This window comes from Podarcis cretensis (genome assembly GCF_951804945.1).
Source record: "Podarcis cretensis genome assembly, chromosome: 5".
NCBI lineage: Eukaryota > Metazoa > Chordata > Lepidosauria > Squamata > Lacertidae > Podarcis > Podarcis cretensis.
The window spans coordinates 91,864,258-91,886,081 of NC_137174.1; the positions used below are offsets into that span (position 1 = coordinate 91,864,258).

The 21,824-nt window shown below is 44.4% G+C and overlaps 1 protein-coding gene across 7 annotated transcripts in view; it reads right to left on the bottom strand.

Annotated features, from left to right (window-relative positions):
* The window catches only part of PEX5L (peroxisomal biogenesis factor 5 like), a 192,532-nt gene that overhangs the window by 32,911 nt on the left and 137,797 nt on the right, over nucleotides 1-21,824 (bottom strand). For 5 of the 7 annotated variants that reach the window (XM_079977930.1, XM_079977928.1, XM_079977927.1 and 2 more), the window contains 3 exons: nucleotides 13,071-13,182; nucleotides 4,635-4,844; nucleotides 1,431-1,557 (listed from right to left, as the gene is read on the bottom strand). In XM_079977930.1, coding sequence (XP_079834056.1) covers nucleotides 1,431-1,557; nucleotides 4,635-4,844; nucleotides 13,071-13,182 — 449 coding nt within the window. The remainder of the gene's footprint in view (nucleotides 1-1,430; nucleotides 1,558-4,634; nucleotides 4,845-13,070; nucleotides 13,183-21,824) is intronic. The other 2 variants (XM_079977929.1, XM_079977931.1) reach the window with 1 other exon arrangement.

A 21,824-nucleotide genomic window follows, 5' to 3' on the forward strand; every position in this document is an offset into this window, starting at 1 on the left:
TTCCACTGCCTCCCGCAGTTTGGTCAAACTCATGCTGGTAGCTTCAGGAACACTGTCCAACCATCTCATCCTCTGTCATCCCCTTCTCCTTGTGCCCTCCATCTTTCCCAACATCAGGGTCTTTTCCAGGGAGTCTTCTCTTCTCATGAGGTGGCCAAAGTATTGGAGCCTCAGCTTCAGGATCTGTCCTTCCAGTGAGCACTCAGGGCTGATTTCCTTCAGAATGGATAGGTTTGAGTTTCTTGCAGTCCATGGGACTCTCAAGAGTCTCCTCCAGCACCATAATTCAAAAGCATCAATTCTTCGGCAATCAGCCTTCCTTATGGTCCAGCTCTCACTTCCGAGAGTTGCTAGGAGACCCTTAACAAACTACAGTTCCCAGGATACTGGGGCAGAGGGAAACCATGACTCTTAAAGTGGTATAAGAGTGCATTAAATATACAGTGTGGGTGTGAACTTAAATGCAATTCAATTAGGAATAATGTCCAAAACATAGAAAGATATCGTAAAGTTGTCCCTTTTGATGCTGTGAGTCTTCCCCAGTGATCTCTTTACAAGCACCATTTCATTTCCTAGGAAAGAGTGCTTGCAAAATCTGGAAGCAGCAGATGAACATCTTCACCTTCCTCCCTCTGGGAATAGTAATGCCAAGAAAGCCATGGGTGCATGATGAATTGGCCATCCCTGCCATTAATACATGACAGTTTGCTATCCTTTAATGGTAGCTCTGATAGCTAATATGGTAGCAGGACTGAATTCTAATTGTTGGCACTGTAAACAAGCCAAGGGAGGTTTTCCCATATGTACTGGGAATGCCCAGAGGTAAAGGAATTCTGGAATAAAATCCTAAAGTTTATTAATGAATTTTTTAAAGTGAAGCTTTCAATAGACTTTGATTTCATGACAATGGGTGTACTTGGAAACACGGCTATAGAGAAAGGTGTCCAGTGTCCAGCTTTAGCTTGGAAAGATAAGAGGAAAAAGGACAGTAGAGGCATGGACAGTTTGAACTTATTCAGTCGGACATTGTCGCAGTCATGTCACAGGAAACAACGTGGAAGGTCAAGTCCACCACGATAAGGAACAGATGGAACCCCTATCTTCAATGGATAAAAACTACTGGAACAAAAGACGTTCGGTGGAAACTAAAGACGCTATGCCCATGGCTGAGGATAATAGTTTGAACCCTTCCAAGGGATATGGGGGTGGGGGTGAGGGAGGGAAAGGAACAAATTGTACGGGAAATTTAAAATTGGAATGAGATAATATAATGTATGTAAAAATCCCGAACTTGAATAAAGCATTAAAAAATAATAAAAATAAAATAATAATAATAATGGTAGCTCTGAACCTGCTGCCCAAGGCAGGATGCTTCACCCTGCACAACAGCAAGGCCGGCCCAGTTGCAAAAGCTGGTAAGTATGTTTTACCATAGAAATTCTTTTGATGGAGCTCTAGTAGATGAAGGTTTTCTCTCAGGTGCTGGGAAGCCTTTGCTGGCTCTGTCTCCATGAAACTTCACATCATCCCATTTCTCTAGCTGCGCCTGGATATTGACTGAGAAGGAGAAAAGAAAACAAGATCTCTCGCAAGGGCTCAGGAATACATTGCTTTCATTCCAGAGCCAAACAAGTTCAGGGAGGAAACAGTCACTCTGTGGAGCTAAAAAATAAATCTCATCCACTCCAAGCTATATGCTGCTCTTATTGTTATCAGTGTTGTTACAGCTAAGGACAAGACGAGCTTGAGAGCCAACAATACATTTGCACAAATGGTCACATTTCACACAGACATGACACTTTGGGAAATCACTGCGACTTTGCTAAAGGTCATTTCATTCAAAATAGCTTTTGCACCTGCCACTTTCCTAAGCGATGGGGAAGATTTACAGGGGCGGTTTCCTTGTGAGGAGAGAGGACTGGAGACATGTGTGTGTTTTGTTGCATCTGTCTCTTTTACAAAAATTAGGTTTAACTCAAAAGCCTCTCCTGCTTTCAGCACCCTTTCTCGCATGCTGAGAAGCTGAGGAGCATTTTGATGATGATGATAATGATGATGTATGTGAATATGAACAAATATGCAACAACAACCACACTCCCAGGAATACCAATGTTCTAGTGGTTGTCATTTTTTTAACCAGCAGAATGCATAGTGAAGGGAATTTTGTTTGTTCTCACTCTTAACTGGCTTTGTGATTACCTAATAGAGTCATACCTTGCATCCTGGATGCCTTGGTACTCGGATGTTTTGGCTCATGAATGCCGCAAACCCGGAAGTGAGTGTTCAGGTTTGCGAATGTTCTTTGGAACCCGAACATCCGATGGGGCTTCCGTGGCTTCCGATTGGCTGCAGGAAATTCCTTCAGCCAATCAGAAGCCATGCTTTGGCTTCCGAACGTTTTGGAAGTCGAATGGACTTCCGGAAAAGATTCTGTTCGACTTCCAAGGTACGACTGTATTGCTCTGAAGCCATTCAGAGTGAGGGCGATACTTCCTGTCCTCATTTTTAAGCCCGCTAACGCTAACTGGGATTCATGGAAGCATGACAAGGAAAATGGTGAGGCATGGCAGGGGGTAGTTCTATAAATTCTCCCTAGGATGGCTCCAATTTCAAGCCAGAAATTACAAAGCAAATTGGGACAGAGACATACAATTGCAACCCCAAAGTGATACCACCTCCCTCACCCTCAAAAGCCTATCAGAGGCTTTTTAGCAACCTTTCCCAGCTTAGCTCCCAAATTCAAGAGCGTTTCCTTGTGGGCCTTGCCTTGAGGGTAGGTGTGATGGCAAGCACCTCCCAAGGTGTCCAGCTTTTAAAGAACTAGGGAAGCACAGCAGGTATTGGCAGAAAAGCATTCCGAGCAGAAAGGAAAGCTAAAGAAAAAGTGGAACTACATGAAAAAGAGTTCTAGGGCCAAGCTGGCGCTGTGAGCAGCTGTTTCCAAATAAAGGCCTGGAGGAATTGAACTGGGTGTCTGCTGTGCAGCTAGCAGAATCACACAGTTGGAAGGGATCCCAAGGGTCATCTCGTCCAATCCCCTGCAACGCAGGAATCAACCCAGAAAGTACTGCTCTTTCAACTAAGTAGGGATCATTGTATCATTACACCTGCACCATGCATTTAAGGAATTATCAATCTTTAATCACTTTTTAATCACCAATTTTATTGGTGTTATCACTTTAACAATCATGGTCCCCCGTCCCCAAATCCTGGGAAGTGTCGTTTGTAAAGGGTGCTGAGAGTTGTTAGGAGACACGCATTCCCCACACAAAGGCACAGTACGGCCTAAGACCCACGTTCCTACGGGACCGCCTCTCCTGGTATGCCCCACGGAGGACCTTAAGGTCCACAAATGACAACACTTTGGAGGTCCCAAATCGCAAGGTGGTTAGATTGGTCTCAACTAGGGCCAGGGCCTTTTCAGTACTGGCCCCCAACTTGGTGGAACGCTCTGTCACAAGACACTAGGGCCCTGCGGGACTTGATATCTTTCCACAGGGCTCTGCAAGGCAGAGCTGTTCCACCTGGCCTTTGATTTGGACTCAGTCTGACTCTTATGTCCCCCCCCCCTTATGGTTTTGCTCTATGGGCTACTTTTAAAATGAGACTGCATTTTAAATTGCATTTTAACCTGTATTCTAAATTGGTCCCCCCCCCATTATGTTTTATGGTAATTTTATTGGTGTTAGTCGCCCTGAGCTCGGCTCTGGTTGGGGAGGGCGGGGTATAAATAATTTTTTATTTTAAAAAAAATTATTATTATTAATGCCCAGAGTTTTCCGAGAAGAGGGATTCATCATGGAATTGTAGCTCTGTGAGCAGGGCAATAGGGGTTTCATAACAACTCTCAGCACTTCAAACTACAGCTCCCATGATTCTTTGGGGAAAGCCATACTTGATCAAAGTGGTACAATACTGCTTTAATATATGGTGTGGATGAGGCCATAGAGCAGGAGGGCGCACTGCAGACCATGCAGTCTAAGGTCCCCAGAGTATGAGTGTCCAAAATAGATGGACTCCAGAGTATGAGTGTCCAAAATAGATGGCTATCCACTCTCTGCTTCAAGACCTCCAGTCTACCATCCCCTAGTTCTGATTCCTTGTACAGTGGTACCTCGGGTTAAGTACTTAATTCATTCTGGAGGTCCGTTCTTAACCTGAAACTGTTCTTAACCTGAAGCAGCACTTTAGCTAATGGGGCCTCCTGCTGCTGCTGCGCCGCCGGAGCACAATTTCTGTTCTCATCCTGAAGCAAAGTGCTTAACCCAAGGTAATATTTCTGGGTTAGCAGAGTCTGTAACCTGAAGCGTCTGTAACCTGAAGCGTATGTAACCCGAGGTACCACTGTTTCAGGCTTAGCAATTGCAGGGGCTTCCTACTACTCACTAACCAGAGGGCTCAGCATCACGTACCACTATTGCATACCCTCCAGCTACTCAGTTGTAGTTCAGCAACATCTGGATGGCCAAAGGTACATCCACATCTGCATGCAATGGGTAGCTCTCCAGGCTGTGTTCCAGCCTGGCTTCCTGAAGCCCAAGCCCTGCAGTCAAGCAAGGCCTCAAAGAGTGAGGGAAAAGCAATGCATTTGAAAAACGGGGAAGTTGTAGCTGGTGATCGAAGATGCTAAGTACCTAAATCCAATGATGACTTCTCGGGAGCTCTGGCAGGCTGGATTTTCTGCTCAGCATCCACACTGATAAGGTCTGGATTGTCTGCCTTTTTCCTGTGAGTTGAAGCCTTCAAGCTTTCCCCTCTTGAGGAATTCTCCAACTTTTTCACTTTGTTTTGGGTTTGGGATACTGGTTCGCTCAGGTCCAAGAGATCCAACCCTGTAGACAAAACTATCGCAGGCCCAACACAATGAAACCGTTTTAAGCACTCGCTTTTATTAAATGTGGCATTTCCAGTGTTAACGGCAAATCAAATTCTCAAACCTTAGAGCAAGTCAAGCTATCTCTGTATTTGGACTGGGTGGTCTGCCCTGTCCAAATTTAAAGGACAATAAGAGTGTGCTTATGTATCATATCTAATATGACTTCAAAGCTAATAGCAGCTCCATGGGGACTATTTACACCAGGGAATCACCAGTGTTGGTGTTGACCTTTAAAGTCCTAAATGGCCTCGGTCCTGTATACCTGAAGGAGTATCTCCACCCCCATCATTCTGCCCGGACGCTGAGGTCCAGCTCCGAGGGCCTTCTGGCGGTTCCCTCACTGCGAGAAGCAAAGCTACAGGGAACCAGGCACAGGGCCTTCTCGGTAGTGGCACCCGCCCTGTAGAACGTCCTCCCACCAGATGTCAAAGAGAACAACTACCAGAATTTTAGAAGACATCTGAAGGCAGCCCTGTTTAGGGAAGCTTTTAATGTTTGATGCATTACTGTATTTTAATATTTTGTTGGAAGCAGCCCAGATGGGCAGGGTATAAATAAATAAATAAATAAATATATTTTGCAGGGTTTGTGTGTGTGTTAAGGGCTAAATCCTTCTCCCTATTCTGATTCAAATCAGCTGCTTCTCTGGCTACCGTTACCTAAAATAAATGCTGCTTTGATTTTCCACAAGTATCACGAAAGTGTCAAACAATGTGATCAGCCAAACCATATGGAATACCATATAGCTCTCCTGAGTCTGTACTGGTGCAGTGAAGGATTACTTTTCTCTGGCATGAAAAGCTCCCTGCACGGAGAAAATAAACACACCATGACGCAGGGTTCCATGCGTCTGCCCACGACACTTCCACTTTCATTTGTTTCTTAAAAAGTGGAACATTCAAACATGTAATCCCTCTCTTGCTGCCTAAAGTGGAAGAGTGAAACCATATGCTTTTTCCTGCACATGTAGACTGGACATTAGGCAGAGGAATTATAGCTTGGTGGTAGACAGGGTGCAGGTGTGGAGCTGCAGCCACAATCATTCTTTCATTTGCACTAACAACTGTGCCACACTCCAGCATTTTATATATTTGGGTGGCGGGGTACACCCATGGGCAACACACCTTCAGTGTGCCCTGAATGTTGCCACCTTTGCCAAAATGGTCCATCTGTTTACCTATGGACCCAATCCATGCTACTGGCCAGAAGGAAGGGACAAGGCAAGAGGAGGCTGCTGTCCTTTCTGCTGCCTCCTGTCTTTTCCTGAATCCCTGGAAAAAGAAGGGGAGCCAAGAAGCAATGGCAAAAAAGGAAGAGGAAGGCCTGGACTGGGGAACTCCAGGGGGTCAGCAATGAGATCCCTGTTGAGGGGTTAGCAGGTGTCTGATGTTACCAACCATCAGCCTTGATTATCAATCCATTTCTCTTGCAGTTAGTTTGTGTTTCCATATCAAGGATTAGCAGTGGAGTGGTCTGGAGTTCAAAATGAATTGGAAAATATCGTTGTAAAAACACTGCATTGTTAATGAGACTCGAGGGCTCATTAAGAAACAGTTATTAGATTCCATATGACAATAGGAATGATTGTGAGCATTGTGTTTAATTAAATCTTGCATTTTCTGCATATTGTTTTAGGGGAGTGCATTAATTAGGGATGCAGATATACATAATCAGCCGGCCCGATGTCAGAATTGGTGTATTTAGCAATTTGAGTTGATGCATGTTTTAACCTTGGATTTTCCTGTCTCCTCCATTGGAATTGTTTGTGTTTCTTTTATACATTGGGTGTTTTTGGTTAAAAAAATGTAAAAACAACTCAGAAATCTTTGAGCATAATCACTTTTAAGACACAATAACTCCAGTGGAAGAGTATGAGGCAGTGTTGTCCAAACTTTTTTCAAAGAGAGCCAGATTTGATGAAGTGAAGGGCCGTGAGGGCCGACCAAAGGGCCAACCGAAGCTGTTGACCTTTTTTTAGGATTAAAGTTGTTGAGGGTTTTTTGGGGATTTTTACCGCAGGAAATAAACTGCCACAGGGGCCAGATTAAACCAACCGGCGGACCAGACTCTTGGCAGGTTATGAATAAACATACACAAATTTAGTGATTGATAACATGGTAGATAGATAATATAAGGACTGATATAATTTTATAATATGCAGAGAATAACATGTGCTGAGAAATCAGAGAGAGGAGCTGAGGGAGGTCTCGGGGGGGCGAGGGTTTGATGAGGAATAGGGAAAAAGGGGAAAAATAATGAAAATGATATGTTTTGATACATTGCTATGTTGAAATTGTTAATAATATAATAATAATAAAGCAACTGGTGGGCCGGATTAGGCCTCTGAAACAGACTTTGAACATGCCTGGTATAAGGCATGTGGTTAACTTTTGCTATTGAAATCAGTGAGACCTACGAAGACTTAACTTTGGCTGACCTTTCCCATTGGGTTGCACCATAGCACCATAGCAGTAGAGCATCCGATTTGCATGCGGAAGAGCAGAGGTTCACTTCCTGGCATTTTCAGGCAGGGCTGAGTGACTCCACTAGCACTGCCTGAGATCTGAAGAGGCGCTACTAATAGACAATACTTGAGCTAGATGAAGCAAAGGTCTGACCCTGGCAGCTTCCTGTATTCCTATGTAACCTCTGTGGCCTCAGTTTTAGGGAGATACCAAATTCTGTTTGTCATTCGAAGGCATGCTCGATCCCAGAAGTATTTTCGTTTTGTTTGCTGTGCAGATTGTGCACTTTCACAAACAGCTTCATGCGATGGCCGTTCTGTGAACACTAGTACCCTGGTCCAATAAGGAGGATCTGACCACATGTAACCAATGTGAGCATTCTCATCACCTCTGTTTGCCCCACTGCTTTCCTCTGGGGAAACCTGATCTTTAGCGCTAAATTGGAACAAACAGCAATTAAGTGGGGTAGGAGAACTTTAAAAAAAAGACAATATATTCCACATCTGGCAACCAAGGAGCCCCTTTGGTTTCAGATAGTACATGGGTAGATGAGTCTATAAAGCCATTTTTTTAATAACTCTGGAAGCGTATGAAAAATTGTGCCCTGGGCTTTTTAGACTCATACCCATGTACTATCTAAAACCCAAGGGGTACATTGGTTGTCAGATGTGATTCCCCTCCCCCCCAGCTCTCCTACCCCACTAATTGGATTTTCCATGGATTGCTGCGTGTTCCGATTTAGCTCTAAAAAGCGGGTTTTCCGGTGTGGCGAGGCAAATGCAGAACTGCTGGGACTCACACCTAGAAACCACGAGACGAGCGGGAAACCACTCGGACCCATGCTTCCTAGGTACAGGACAAACAGAAAGGTGGATGAGCCCTAGGTCCCAGGCAACCGAATGGATGCATCTCGTGAAATAAAGGGTGATATGTTATACGGTGGTTCCGCCCCTTTCTCCTGGGCCGTGTCCAGAAAGTGGTGTTGGGGGATGAGTGTTCAGACCCCTGGGCTCTCACTTGTGGGGTGCCTCAGGGTTCCGTCCTCTCCCCCATGCTTTTTAATATCTATATGAAGCCGCTGGGAGAGATCATCAGGGGGTTTGGGCTGGGTGTTCATCAGTATGCAGATGACACCCAGCTCTACCTCTCCTTTAAATCAGAACCAGTGAAGGCGGTGAAGGTCCTGTGTGAGTGTCTGGAGGCGGTTGGAGGATGGATGGCGGCTAACAGATTGAGGTTGAATCCTGACAAGACAGAAGTACTGTTTTGGGGGGACAGGGGGCGGGCGGGTGTGGGGGATTCCCTGGTCCTGAATGGGGTAACTGTGCCCCTGAAGGACCAGGTGCACAGCCTGGGAGTCATTTTGGACTCACAGCTGTCCATGGAGGCGCAGGTTACTTCTGTGTCCAGGGCGGCTGTCTACCAGCTCCACCTGGTACGCAGGCTAAGACCCTACCTGCCCCGGACTGTCTCGCCAGAGTGGTGCATGCTCTAGTTATCTCTCGCTTGGACTACTGCAACGCGCTCTACGTGGGGCTACCTTTGAAGGTGACCCGGAAACTGCAATTAATCCAGAATGTGGCAGCTAGACTGGTGACAGGGAGTGGCCGCCGAGACCACATAACACCGGTCCTGAGAGATCTGCATTGGCTCCCAGTACATTTCCGAGCACAATTCAAAGTGTTGGTGCTGACCTTTAAAGGCCCCAAACGGCCTCGGTCCTGTATACCTGAAGGAGCGTCTCCACCCCCATCGTTCAGCCCGGACACTGAGATGCAGAGCTGAGGGCCTTCTGGCGGTTCCCTCCCTGCGAGAAGTGAGGTTACAGGGAACCAGGCAGAGGGCCTTCTTGGTAGTGGCGCCCACCCTGTAGAACACCCTCCCTTCAGATGTGAAGGAAATAAGCAGCTATCCTATCTTTAAAAGACATCTGAAGGCAGCCCTGTTTAGGGAAGTTTTTAATATTTAATGCTGTACTATTTTTAACATTTGATTGGGAGCTGCCCAGAGTGGCTGGGGAAACTCAGCCAGATTGGCGGGGTATAAATATATTATTATTATTATTATTATTATTATTATTATTATTATTATTATTTGCACCCTCACATCACGCCTGTAAATAGCTAGAGCAGAATTGAAGCCCTTCACTGAAATCCTAAACAAAATGTCTGGTATGCAATCCCCAGTGTGACTTGTTTTTAAACAACTGTGTTTCTAAGCAAGCATCACTAAGTAAGGAAGTCCAGTAAGGTAGAGCCACTCTCCTGACACCTGCAATTCCCAGCACCCTCAACAAACCAGGATTCTTTGGGGGGGGGTGAGTATATTACTGTTGGACAAAATCCCATTTGCTTGGCCCCCGTGTCATTCAGAAAAAATGAAGCTGTGTGGGATTCTTTTAGGTGACATTCTGAAGCTGTTTCACCCACCCGTTTTGCTGATGCTGTGAGTTTATTCCCTCCCCTCCCAACTCGCTCGACTTTAACGTGTTTGAACATCTGTGTCAGTGTGGCTTAGCTAAGTTGGCATATACATGGTTCGTAAGAGGATTTCGACAAGCTCATGAAAGGCATCAACAGTTATTAAGCAGAAAAGAGGATATAGAGGTCGTATACAGGATGTTCCCAAACCTCTGGGACTGGTAGAAAAACGGGGAGTGACTGACAGAGGGTGGAAGACGTGTGAATGTTTCATGTTTCCTTCCTTTTTGCAAAAATATAGATAGATGCTGGGCTGGCTGGATGTGTGGTGTACCAGAGTTTTGTGGTCATTTTGGTATTGGCTATATATCAAAAATGCAAATGTCTCTTTCCCCAGTGATAGCCATGAGAACAGGTCAATTAGGGTTACCCCAACTTTGTGCAAATCTCTGGGTGAATTACAGACACAGTTAAAATGCAACCATCAAATTTAACATTAAAGCAACAATATCCCCAAATATATAGATTAGGGGGTCAAGCCTTTAGTATGGCAGGCCTGCCCTGTGGAACACCTTGCCACTAGAGGTTTAGCAGGAACTGTCTCCCTTCAAATTGTACTGTTCAGACAGAGCTTCACAATATGCCTTTCTCTTATTAACCAACTGATACCTGTTTTATTGATTGATTATGTTTTATGGCTATTTATAGGCTGGCTTTATTATGTTTTGTATGTTGTGAGCTGCCTTGATCAGCTTTACGAAAGTGCAAAGTATAAATATTATCTATTCACTGCATGTCTACCCCACCTCTTCTCCAAGGAGCTCAAGCTGGTTTACATGGCTCAACCCTTCCTCAGTCAATCCCTACAACAACCCTGTGAGGTAGGGTAGACCGTGACTGGCCCAAGGTCGCCCTATATCTATCTATCATCTATCTATCTATCATCTATCTATCATCTATCTATCTATCTATCTATCTATCTATCTATCTATCTATCATCTATCTATCTATCTATCTATCATCTATCATCTATCATCTATCATCTATCATCTATCATCTATCATCTATCTATCTATCTATCTATATCTATCTATCTATCTATCTATATCTATCTATCATCTATCTATCTATCATCTGTCTATCTATATCTATCTATCATCATCTATCTCTATCTATCTATCTATCTATCTATCTATCTATCTATCTATCATCTATCTATCTATCTATCATCTATCTATCTATCTATCTATCTATCTATCTATCTATCTATCTATCTATCATCTATCTATCTATCATCTGTCTATCTATATCTATCTATCTATCTATCTATCTATCTATCTATCTATCTATCATCTGTCTATCTATCATCTATCTATCTATCTTTCTATCTATCTATCTATCTATCTATCTATCTATCCATCTTCTATCTCAAATAAACAGTGATAAACTGGATAATTACATTCCCTAAGAAACACTCATCTGAACGAAAAGGAAAAAGGCCACGGCTCAGCAGCAGAGCACTTTTTATGCATACAGAGGGTCCCAGATTCAGTTCTTGGCAACACCTGTTAAAATGCCAGGGTAGTAAGTGACATGAAAGGGCTCTTCCAGAGACCCTGAAGGGACACTGCCAATCAGAGCAGACAACACTAGGCAATTTGCCTGACCCGTCATAATGCAGCCTCCTGTTTCCCCCAGAGGAGATAAACAACAATGGAAAGGTTTGTCCATATTAAGGACAAAGCAAGCTGCCATATACTAAACCACACCATTGGTCCATCTAGCTGGATATTGTCCCTGTTGGATGGTTGCCCTTCTCCAAGGTTTCAGACAGGAGACTCTTCCACACCTACCTGAAGATGCTGGGGGCTGAACCTGGGTCCTTCTGTATGCAAAATATATGTTTTATCATAGCACTATGGGCATTTCCTCTTCTGGAAATGAACTTCCTGGCCTAAACATTAGGTCATCTTTTTCTAGTCTGGCCCTGACACCTTGTATGCCAAGTGACCCTTTGTCAATGTTCTGACTCTGCAGCCCTCAAGGTTGTGCTGCTCAGATCCTGCCCTTCCTTGGTGCCTATTTTGAATTCTTGAAAGCAGCAGTGAATTCTTCTTCTTCTTTTTACTTAGCATAAGAACTGCCTTCCTAGGTCAGACAAATAAAGCATCCAGCCCAGAATATTGTCTCCAGTAGCAGCCAATAAAAGCTCTTAGGGGAGATGCACTCAGCGGCACAAAGCAGTCTTCTGATGGAGACTTATAGATGTTTTAAAAGTGATGACTTGCCCCTCAACCCTCTTAGGTAAAATTTCTGTTTGAAAACAGTTTTTATTCCTTCATAGAAGGAGAGAAGGTAGCTGATAAATGGCTTCTGAAGTAGAGAAGAAGCAATGGGCACCAGGAAGCTGGCAGAAGAAGATGATGCAACAGCAGATATATTTGGACAAGGAAGCAGAAGATTAAGTCAAGATCAAACGCATGAGGACACAGAGAACAGAGGACTATGGCGAAGGATGGGAGTCAGATGAAAGGCTAAAAATATGAAAGTAGGTCAAAAGATAGATGTAAATGTGCCTCACTTTTCCCTCTTCAAGGACAGTTTGACCAGCAATTAGGCCAAGGATGGGGAACTTATGGCCTCTCAGTTGCTGTTGGATTACAACTATTGTAATGCCTAATGACTGGCTATACTGATTGGTGCTGGCGAGAGTCTGACAACTGTTGGACGCCTAACAGCAGGGATCATTCACTTAGTAAACTAAGGGTTAATTTTGTTGACAGGCAGCTAACCAAGAGAGGTGGTGACAGTGGAGATGTTTCCTAGGAACCAGTCAGAATGGCATGATACTTGCTGAGGTACCACACATTCTGATTGGCTGTGTAGTTCTGAGGGAGTTTTCTCCTGTGTGTGTAGTTGCAAGTCTTCCTGCTGTGAACAAGGACTGAATTAAGAAAGGCAAAACCTCTCTGTTTATTTCGCTTCATATTATCTACAGCTTTTGTTCCTTTTACCCAGCAAAATATTATCAGTTTCTTTTGCATTCTGGACTCTGCCTGCAAGTGGCTCTGCTAACAACACCAGTTTGCCCTTCCTTGAATTAAGCCTTCAGTTTGTGTGTGTGTGTGTGTGTGTGTGTGTGTGTGTGTGTGTGTGTTTGCACCCCTTTCTATTAGGATTATGCTGGACATGCATAACTCTCCACTTCATGAGCTTTTGAAGGGTGGTGGAGTAGGGGAACAGCTAAATGCCAGACAACATCCAAGAATTGCTTTGAACTTGACCAACAGTAGTAGAACTTTCAGTTACCTGCTGTATTGGACGTCACAGGCCTTGCAATGGCTTCTGATTTGGTTTCGCAAAGAAAGTCATCGATGGAGGGGCTCAGGAGGGGTCTGCTTTCTTGTTGCTCATTCACCAGCTAGTGACAGAAAAGCAAAAGTGGATGTGTGTGTTTGTGTGTGAGTCTCTCGAATGGCTGAACTATGCATAATAAGTCTTTCAAAAGCACAAAACAAAATGGATATAGCAATTGGGTGTGAGGCAGCAAATAAAAAAGAGAGACGCCATTAAGCAGTACCTACGACACTCAACTTTAGATTTCAGCATTATATTCAGAATTCGAAAGAAATGTTTTACACAATTTATGATCAAATTAACCCAGATTTTGTGTGGCACTTCAGTAGCTGGCAGATACATTTTTGTATTTGTTATTTTCCACCTGGTAATTAGTCAGTGTTGTAACATGCCCTTGCGTCTGAATTGACCTTCTTCCACCAGATGTTGTTGGACCACAACTCCCATCAGCCTCAGCTAATATGGCCAGTGGGGAGGCACCAGGTTAGAGTTGTTTGTCCAACAGCAACATCTGCAAGACACCAACTTGGGGAACGCTGCTGTAGATTAAGCAAGAAACTTCAGGGAGTCATCCCAACTCAGGCTAGAAATGCAAAAGAAGATATGAGTCGCATCAACACCATACATTTAAAACACTTTATGCCATTTCAACAGTTATGGCTCCCCCGGTAAAAAGAAGAAGAAAAGACAATGGGAACTATAGTTTTTTAAGGGTGCTGGGAGTTGTAATTCTGATATATTTTCTAACAACTCTCAGCATCCTGTATGGTGTGGATGTGACCATGGGGGCAGAGATGTGCTTGCAGCTTTCCCCTCATCCAATTTAGCTGTACAATTGCCTAAGTAAACAAAAAGCAAGCTTCCAGTTTGAACTTTGAGGACATTTGAGATGAGCTAAAGGGCAGCAAAACACCAGTGGATATAAAGTAGGGTCAAACCTGACTAACTGCTGGGTGGAGAACAAACCAGGGACTCCTAGCAGCATAACCAAGCAAAGAGTTGGGGATACAATCCATACGTTGAAGATGGCATATATGCCTTACATTTAAAGCACATGGCTTCCCCCAAAGAATGCTGGGCACTGTAGCTTGTTAAGGATGCTGGGAATTTTAGTACTGCAAGGGGCAAACTCCTTCTTTGGAGGAAGCAATGCACTTTAAATGTACAGTGTGAACGCAGCTCAGCAGATCTCAGAAACCCCCTTTCAGGGTTTTCATTTTTTTAAAAAAAGATGTTTATTGAGGTTTTACCAACAGAAAAAAGAAAGTAATTACAGAATAAAAAAGAAAAAGTTACAAATACAAAAATACCAAAGAAAAATACAAAGTACCTGAAAAGTGAAAAATAAAAAACAATTAGAGAAAAAGAAAAAAATCAATCTTTTCATATCTTATATTTTGTTTACATGTTTCCTGACGTCCTCACACCTCCCTTTTTCGTATTCCAGTTCACATGATTGGTTCAGCAAATCCTTTTCCTCTTTGTTTTTATCTTAATTCTATATCTTAACATATTATAGCTTCATATTTTCATCTGATTATCAATCCATTTTTTACATACTCTTTTTAACCTTATTGCTAAAACCGTTTCATTTCAATCCAACATCATTTTAACATTCATTAATTTTACAATGTTTCTGCAAATAGTCTTTAAATTTCTTCCAATCTTTTTCCACCAACTCTTCTCCCTGGTCTCGGATTCTGCCAGTCATTTCCGCCCTTTCAGGGTTTTCAAGGACTGTTTGAATAGGACATTCCAGTCCTTCAACAGCAATGGCAGACATACGGGGCCACGGACTGTAAATCTGGAAGCAACCAGGTTGGCAAAGCTTGCTAGAGCCCAATGACAAACTCATTCTTTGAGTGTGGATCCTTATTGAGGGACAATGGCACCATCCTCATACAAGCAGAAGTGCCACCAGGCTTGGGAATACCTAAAGAGCTGCAAGAGGACCATTGGGTTTTTGTTTTTTTAAGGGGTGGGACTGGAGGTGAGAGCCTCAAAAACAATCCACAGTGGACTGACCAAGCAACTCTGTGTGCCAGTGGGGTGTGGGGGATTTTAGGGTGCTGTGGGGGAAAGATCCTGCCTGGAATCCCAGACAGTAGCTTTCCTCATGGCAACATTTTCTCGCAGTCCCCACTTGTCTGTGATAATTGTAATCCTTTATATTTAAGTATACAGGCTGTGAATGCCCTGTGGAGATTTGCTGTCATAGATGGGAAGAAAAAGTATACATCAATCTCTCCCTCCTGTTACCATCCATGGGTGACCTGCACACCCATCAAGCTCTGGATTGCACATCAATGTGCTAAACCATCAGCTCCAGTGCACATGTGGGAATTTGGATGGGCAAATGGTGGCTACATTGTTCACTTCAGGGCCAAGAAATGCTCTGTGCATGTAATTGTACTGAAACAATTGTGGCATTCCTTATGCCTATGAAACTACATGCCCACATCAGACCCCCTGATGTGGAACACAGAGTTTACTGAGAACCCTCAACCTGCTTCCGAGTTTTCATTGATTAGCTGTCTTACTTTTCAATCTATTATTCGACTCATTAAGTGGCTAAAATAAATCATTTTGTGGCACTATGCTGAGGCCATTGAATTAAGATAACTGCTTCATCTCATGAGTGAACATAACCATATTATTTTGAAAGGTCATCTTAGAAGAAATTTGTTGTACCATGATACTGTTTGCCACCAGGTGATGAGTATGAGGACAGCTCCCCGTTGTTGTTTGTAAAGCATTTTAAAAAATAAACAGATCTGCTGATGGAGTGACAGCAGTTTCATCCGCAACTTTAACGGAATTCTGCCATTTCAAAAGTAAAATAAAGAATGCTAGAGAGACGATGAATAATACCATGTTTTGAGGTGGAAAAATACCGGTAATTGTTTAGCTCTACCGTGGAACTCTATGGGCTGCATAAATCAAGGGTAAGAGCAGGACTTTTTTTTCAGCCTGAACTCGCTGAAACTCAGTTCTGGCACATCTCAGGTGGTCGCCATTGCCATTATAAGAGAACAAGGGAGTTCCGGCACCTCTTTTTGTAGAAAAATAGTACTGGGTAAGAGGAAATGAAAGGGACGTGGGTGGCATTGTGGCTTAAACCACAGAGCCTAGGACTTGCTGATTAGAAGGTCGGCAGTTCGAATCCCCGCGACGGGGTGAGCTCCCGTTGCTCGGTCCCTGCTCCTGCCCACCTAGCAGTTCAAAAGCACCTCAAAGTGCAAGTAGATAAATAGGGAAGGGAAGGTAAACGGCATATCTGTGTGCTGCTCTGGTTCACCAGAAGCGGCTTAGTCATGCTGGCCACATGACCCAGAAGCTGTACGCCGGCTCCCTCGGCCAATAAAGTGAGATGAGCGCCGCAACCCCAGAGTTGGTCACGACCGGACCTAATGGTCAGGGGTCCCTTTACCTTTAAGAGGAAATGAAAGGTTGGGAAATGGCTTGGGTCAAGATAGCGAAGAGAGTTTCCTGAGTGATACCAGTGCAGAGGGCATTATGGAAGTCAGCTCCAGCAACAATGTCAACACAACCCTGGGCTGTGTACAAATGTAACACGATTCATTGCTCACATCCTGAGCCCTTAACCTGCACTGGTTGGAGGAAGGGGATGAATTGCAACAGATATGAACTTCCCAAATGCGTTGCTTGAGGCAGGCCTCCAATCACCAACTAGTTTTGCCGGAAAGCCTATCCACATTGGCCAAGGTGGGACCAGTCCATTCAGACCCTGCAATGTGCCTTCAAGCAGGCCAGTCTTTGCTTCCTGTGGATGGGAGCTGGGAGGCTGGTCCATCACAGCAAATGGCACTGCCCCACCAAGCTCAGCTAGGCCTCCCACCACCCGCCATCTTACTTACATCCAGGCCACTGGCTGTTGGCTTCTTCCTGCTTCAGTCTCAGTGCTGCCATTTGTGGAACCCAGCAGAGAGGAGAAGGGGGGCAAAACTAGCATGAGCTGCCTCTGCCTGTCGTTGACACTGGCACCATCTACTGCTGGCCTCTCTACCAGTACTTACTTAGTATTGGTAGAGTCTACCTAGTCTATCATGGTAGACTTAGGCACGGTCTACCATGAGATGAGGGAGAGAAGGCAGGAGGCTGGGGAAGTGACAGATTTGGCCAGGGTTTTTCAAAATTACCAGTCCCTGATCAAAATGTGAAGGATTGTCAGTGTGCTTGTCAATGGCTCCTGGCTAATTTCCCAGGAAATAAGAGAGGCAGAGAAAGAGGAAGCTTTTCAGTTCTTTCAGAAATGCACCTACTCAGAACCAAAGTTGCTCCGAGTAAAGCTCTTTCCTCATTCTGGCCATTACTTTCCTATCAGTGAGACTCCTCCTGCTGCTTATGGTGGCAAACTTCCTTTGGGCTCTCTGTTCAGCTATTCACATTGAACATCTGGTTTTGGAGAAGGTGGGGGCTCTGGTAGACTCTCCAGAGACAGCCGGTCATTTAGCTGCTGCACAGGCTGTCTCTGTCCAATGCCACCTTGTTCCTACTCTCCGCCACCCATTATTTCCCAACTCCTATCTTCTTCTAGCATGTGCCCTGTCTCATGGGATGCAGGTGGCGCTGTAGTCTAAACCACTGAATCTTTTGGACTTGCCGATCAGGAGGTTGGCAGTTCGAATAACCATGGCAGGGTGAGCTCCCGTCGCTCTGTCCCAGCTCCTGCCAACCTAGCAGTTCGAATGCACACCAGTGCAAGTAGATAAATAGGTACCACTGTGGTGGGAAGGTAAACGGTGTTTCCGTGTGCTCTGGTTTCCGTCACAGTGTTCTGTGCCAGAAGCAGTTTAGTCATGCTGGCCACATGATCCGGAAAGCTGTCTGTGGACAAACGCCAGCTCCCTTGGCCTGAAAGCGAGATGAGTGCCACAATCCCATAGTTGCCTTTGACTGGACGTAACCATTCAGCGGTCTTTACCTTACCTGCCCTGTCTCAAACCATGCTTGTAGGTCTATACTCTCTGCCCCTTCCTCCTCTCTGAAAGGCTTCCGGGGAGGCAGTCTCCACCAGTCCTCCTCAACGGCCCAGCCCCTGACAAGGATGTGCTTCCATCTCCTGACGCCCCTCAGAGTGTTTTGATCCCCTCAACTCTGCAGGCCAGTGGAACAGATGTCAACTATTCACTCCCATTTTTCTTACAGCAGACCAGTACAGCTGCATTTTTTAGAATTTGTACATAGACTTTACCAGAATATCGTGTGGTTTAGCTAGGCAGCAGTGGCAACTATGCTATGGCATGCCCTCCAACACCTTGATTCCCCAAACTGGGATGCACATCTTCCTCTTCGTGTTACCACACGAGTCACGTGACCCACACAAGGTCACGGAGGCCATCTTGCGAAAGTATCTTGCGTCCTTTTCTAAGCTTAAAATGCCCTGATGTCAAAAACTTTCCATTATGAGCACGAACGCTGATGTCATTATTCTGATTCATTATTAGTAATTAAAGTCATTAGTAACTTTAAAAAATCCAAAAACAAAAGTAGCTCAAAGTGGTTTACGGCAACAAATAAATAAATAACATATACATTAAAAACTGGCATAAAACTAATAACATGTAAAATATGTTCGTATTTTTTTAAAAGGCAGGACTAAAACATCCCACCCACTGATAAAAGGAAAGCCTGTGGAAAAGATTTAAAAAACAGCAACAACAAAAAACCCTGGTGCCTAAAGATAAGGTAGGTGAGCCTCCCTTAAGTTGTAAATGGTCAATTAATAAAGAGAATTATTCTGTGAGGTTTTGCTCCACCCCTTTATTTTGTTTATGTTGAATGAATGGATTTGTAGTTGGGGATTTATTTATTTAATTGATGAGAGGTTCAAGTTTCATCGCTTGCAATCTGCAGCCTGGGTTAAGCATAAAAGGAACAAAGGTACAGTGGTATCTTGGTACTCAAATGGCCCGACTCCCGAACAAATCGGCTCCCAAACGCCGCAAACCCAGAAGTGAGTGTTTTGGTTTGTGAACCTTTTTTCGGAAGCCGAACGTCTAATGGGCTTCCCGTTCCCTACACCCTCCTGTCCGAATTCACTGTACTGGAAATTATTTATTATTTCATAAAATTTATACACTGCTTGATTGTAAAGAAAACCTCAAAGCAGTCTATAAAGAGAATAAAACCACAGAATTATCACCAAAAGCAGTTAAAAACAACAATTTAAAATACACATTCAACATTTCCGGGTAGGCTTGTCTAAAACAAAAATGTTTTTAGCATTCCTTTGATCTCTTGACCTGAGCCTCCTATTGTTTAAATGGGGTTGTTTTCTTGTGCATATTAATCATGGGTGCTTGTATTTTCAAGTTGGTGTAACTGGTTTTTATACTTGTAAACCACTTAGAAGCCTATTTTGGCATAAAGTGGTATATTAATTGATAAATAACAGCGTCAACTTCACCACTGGTGCTGGGGAGAACCCACAGCCACTCCTAGCAAGGGATGGAGAAAGAAGGCAGAGAGACTTTTTCCTCCTCCTCTCATAATACATGAACCCACAGCCGTCCAACGAAGCCTAATGTTGGAAGATTCAGGAAGTACTATCTCATACAGTGCATAGTTAAGGTATGGAATTTGCTACCACAGGATGGATGGTTTTAAAAGGCAACGCAAGTGGCGCCTTGGGTTAAACCACAGAGCCTAGGACTTGCCGATCAGAAGGTCAGCGGTTCGAATCCCTGTGACGGGGTGAGCTCCTGTTGCTCGGTTCCTGCTCCTGCCAACCTAGCAGTTCAAAAGCACGTCAAGTGCAAGTAGATAAATAGGTACCACTCCAGCAGGAAGGTAAACGGCGTTCCCGTGCGCTGCTCTGGTTCACCAGAAGCGGCTTAGTCATGCTGGCCACATGACCCGGAAGCTGTACGCCGGCTCCCTCGGCCAAAGCAAGATGAGCGCCGCAAGCCCAGAGTCGGTCACGACCAGTGGCGTAGCGTGGGTTGTCAGCACCCGGGGCAAGGCAAGTAATTTGTGCCCCCTAACCCGTGGATTTGTGCCCCCTAACCCATGGATTTGCCCTAACCCCAGATGTTGCGCCCGGTGCGGCCGGCCCCCCCTGCACCCCCACGCTACGCCACTGGTCACGACTGGACCTAATGGTCAGGGGTCCCTTTACCTTTACTAAGTTTTGTGGAAGATAAGGTCTTCCATAATGTCTGTCTGCTCCCTTCAATATCGGAGGCAGTGTGCTAGGAACTGCAATTGAAATTGCTGTTAGGGTCACACACTGCTTGTAGACTTCCTGTGAGCATCTGGTTGGCCTTGGTGAGAACAGAATGTTGGACTAGATGAGCCTTTATTTTGATCCAGCAGTTCTGCTTTTACATTATTATTTTTAATAAGAACAAATAATAATACACAGCCTCATATTAAAATGCAGCTCAGTGGTTTTCCTTCCAGTTGAACAAGAGTCACTGTGTGTGTGTGTGTGTGTGTGTGTGTGTGTGTGTGTGTATACATAAAATAAAAAGTTAAACTGAAGTTCTTTGACTCTCATTCTTTCACGCTTACTTATGATAAAAACCAGCTAATAGAAAAATCTGTTTCATTTATATAAAGGGAAGGCAACTCAACTTATAGGCAGACAGCCAATTTCTGAGATCTGTTTCTTCAAGGTGGTTTTTATTTTATTTTTTTAATTATTCTCATGGGGATAGTCTGGCAGAAATTATACGCGAAAAATAAGTAAAAGAGGCAATAAAACATTAACTTACAAACTGTCTGATTATCTGTTAATTGTTATGGCTTAAGAGTTCTTAGAGACAAATAAAGCCTACTGGCAGTTGCCCAGAGATGATTTTTCAAGCTATGTTACAAAAATATGGTTTGCTTAGGCGTACGAGGAACAAGGATCAAAACGCAGAGCAAGGTCATCTCTACCATTAGGCAGAAGGAAGCAACTGCTTCAAGCAGCTACGGTACTTTTAGGTGTCATGAAAGGGCAAATGGTTACCGTAATTTTTAATGTAATATACCGTATTTTTCGCCCTATAGGACACACTTTTCCCCCTCCAAAAATGAAGGGGAAATGTGTGTGCGTTCTATGGGGCGAATGCAGGCTTCAGGAAGCTATCCGCTAGCCGTGGGAGACACAGCTCTCCCACGGCTAGCGGAGAGCTTGCCGGCCCCCAGAAGCTTGGGGCGCACTGAGCTCAGCACGCCCCAAGCTTCGGGCTTCCCCCGCCCCAGCCCCGCACCTGGGGGGAAATAATATTTTTTCTTTATTTCCCCCCCCCAAAAAAACTAGGTGTGTCCTATGGGCCGGTGCGTCCTATGGGGCGAAAAATACGGTTATTATAGTATTATAGAAGGGCTTGTGGGACTTCCTGTCTCAGGGTACAAGATAGCTTGGCCAGGATTGAGTACTACTCCCCTTGAGGTGGGGTTGTATGTGTGTGTATGTTTGTGTGTGTGTGTGCATTTGCTATTCCATCTCAGGCAGCAAAATGTCTTTGGCCAGTGCTGATGGCTGCAGCCCATTGCACAGTTGCACCACATTCCTCTGGAATATGGACTCTTCAATGCTCCCCTTTAGGAGTCTTGCCTGATGCTGTCTCTGATGCTCAGGCCTATTTATTGACCCAGACGTCGAGTTCTAATATAACATAATCACCTGGCTTTCTGTCGTTCCTGTTGGGTCTTTCAAAACACATTTTACCATGGTTTTAGTCCTTCCTTATT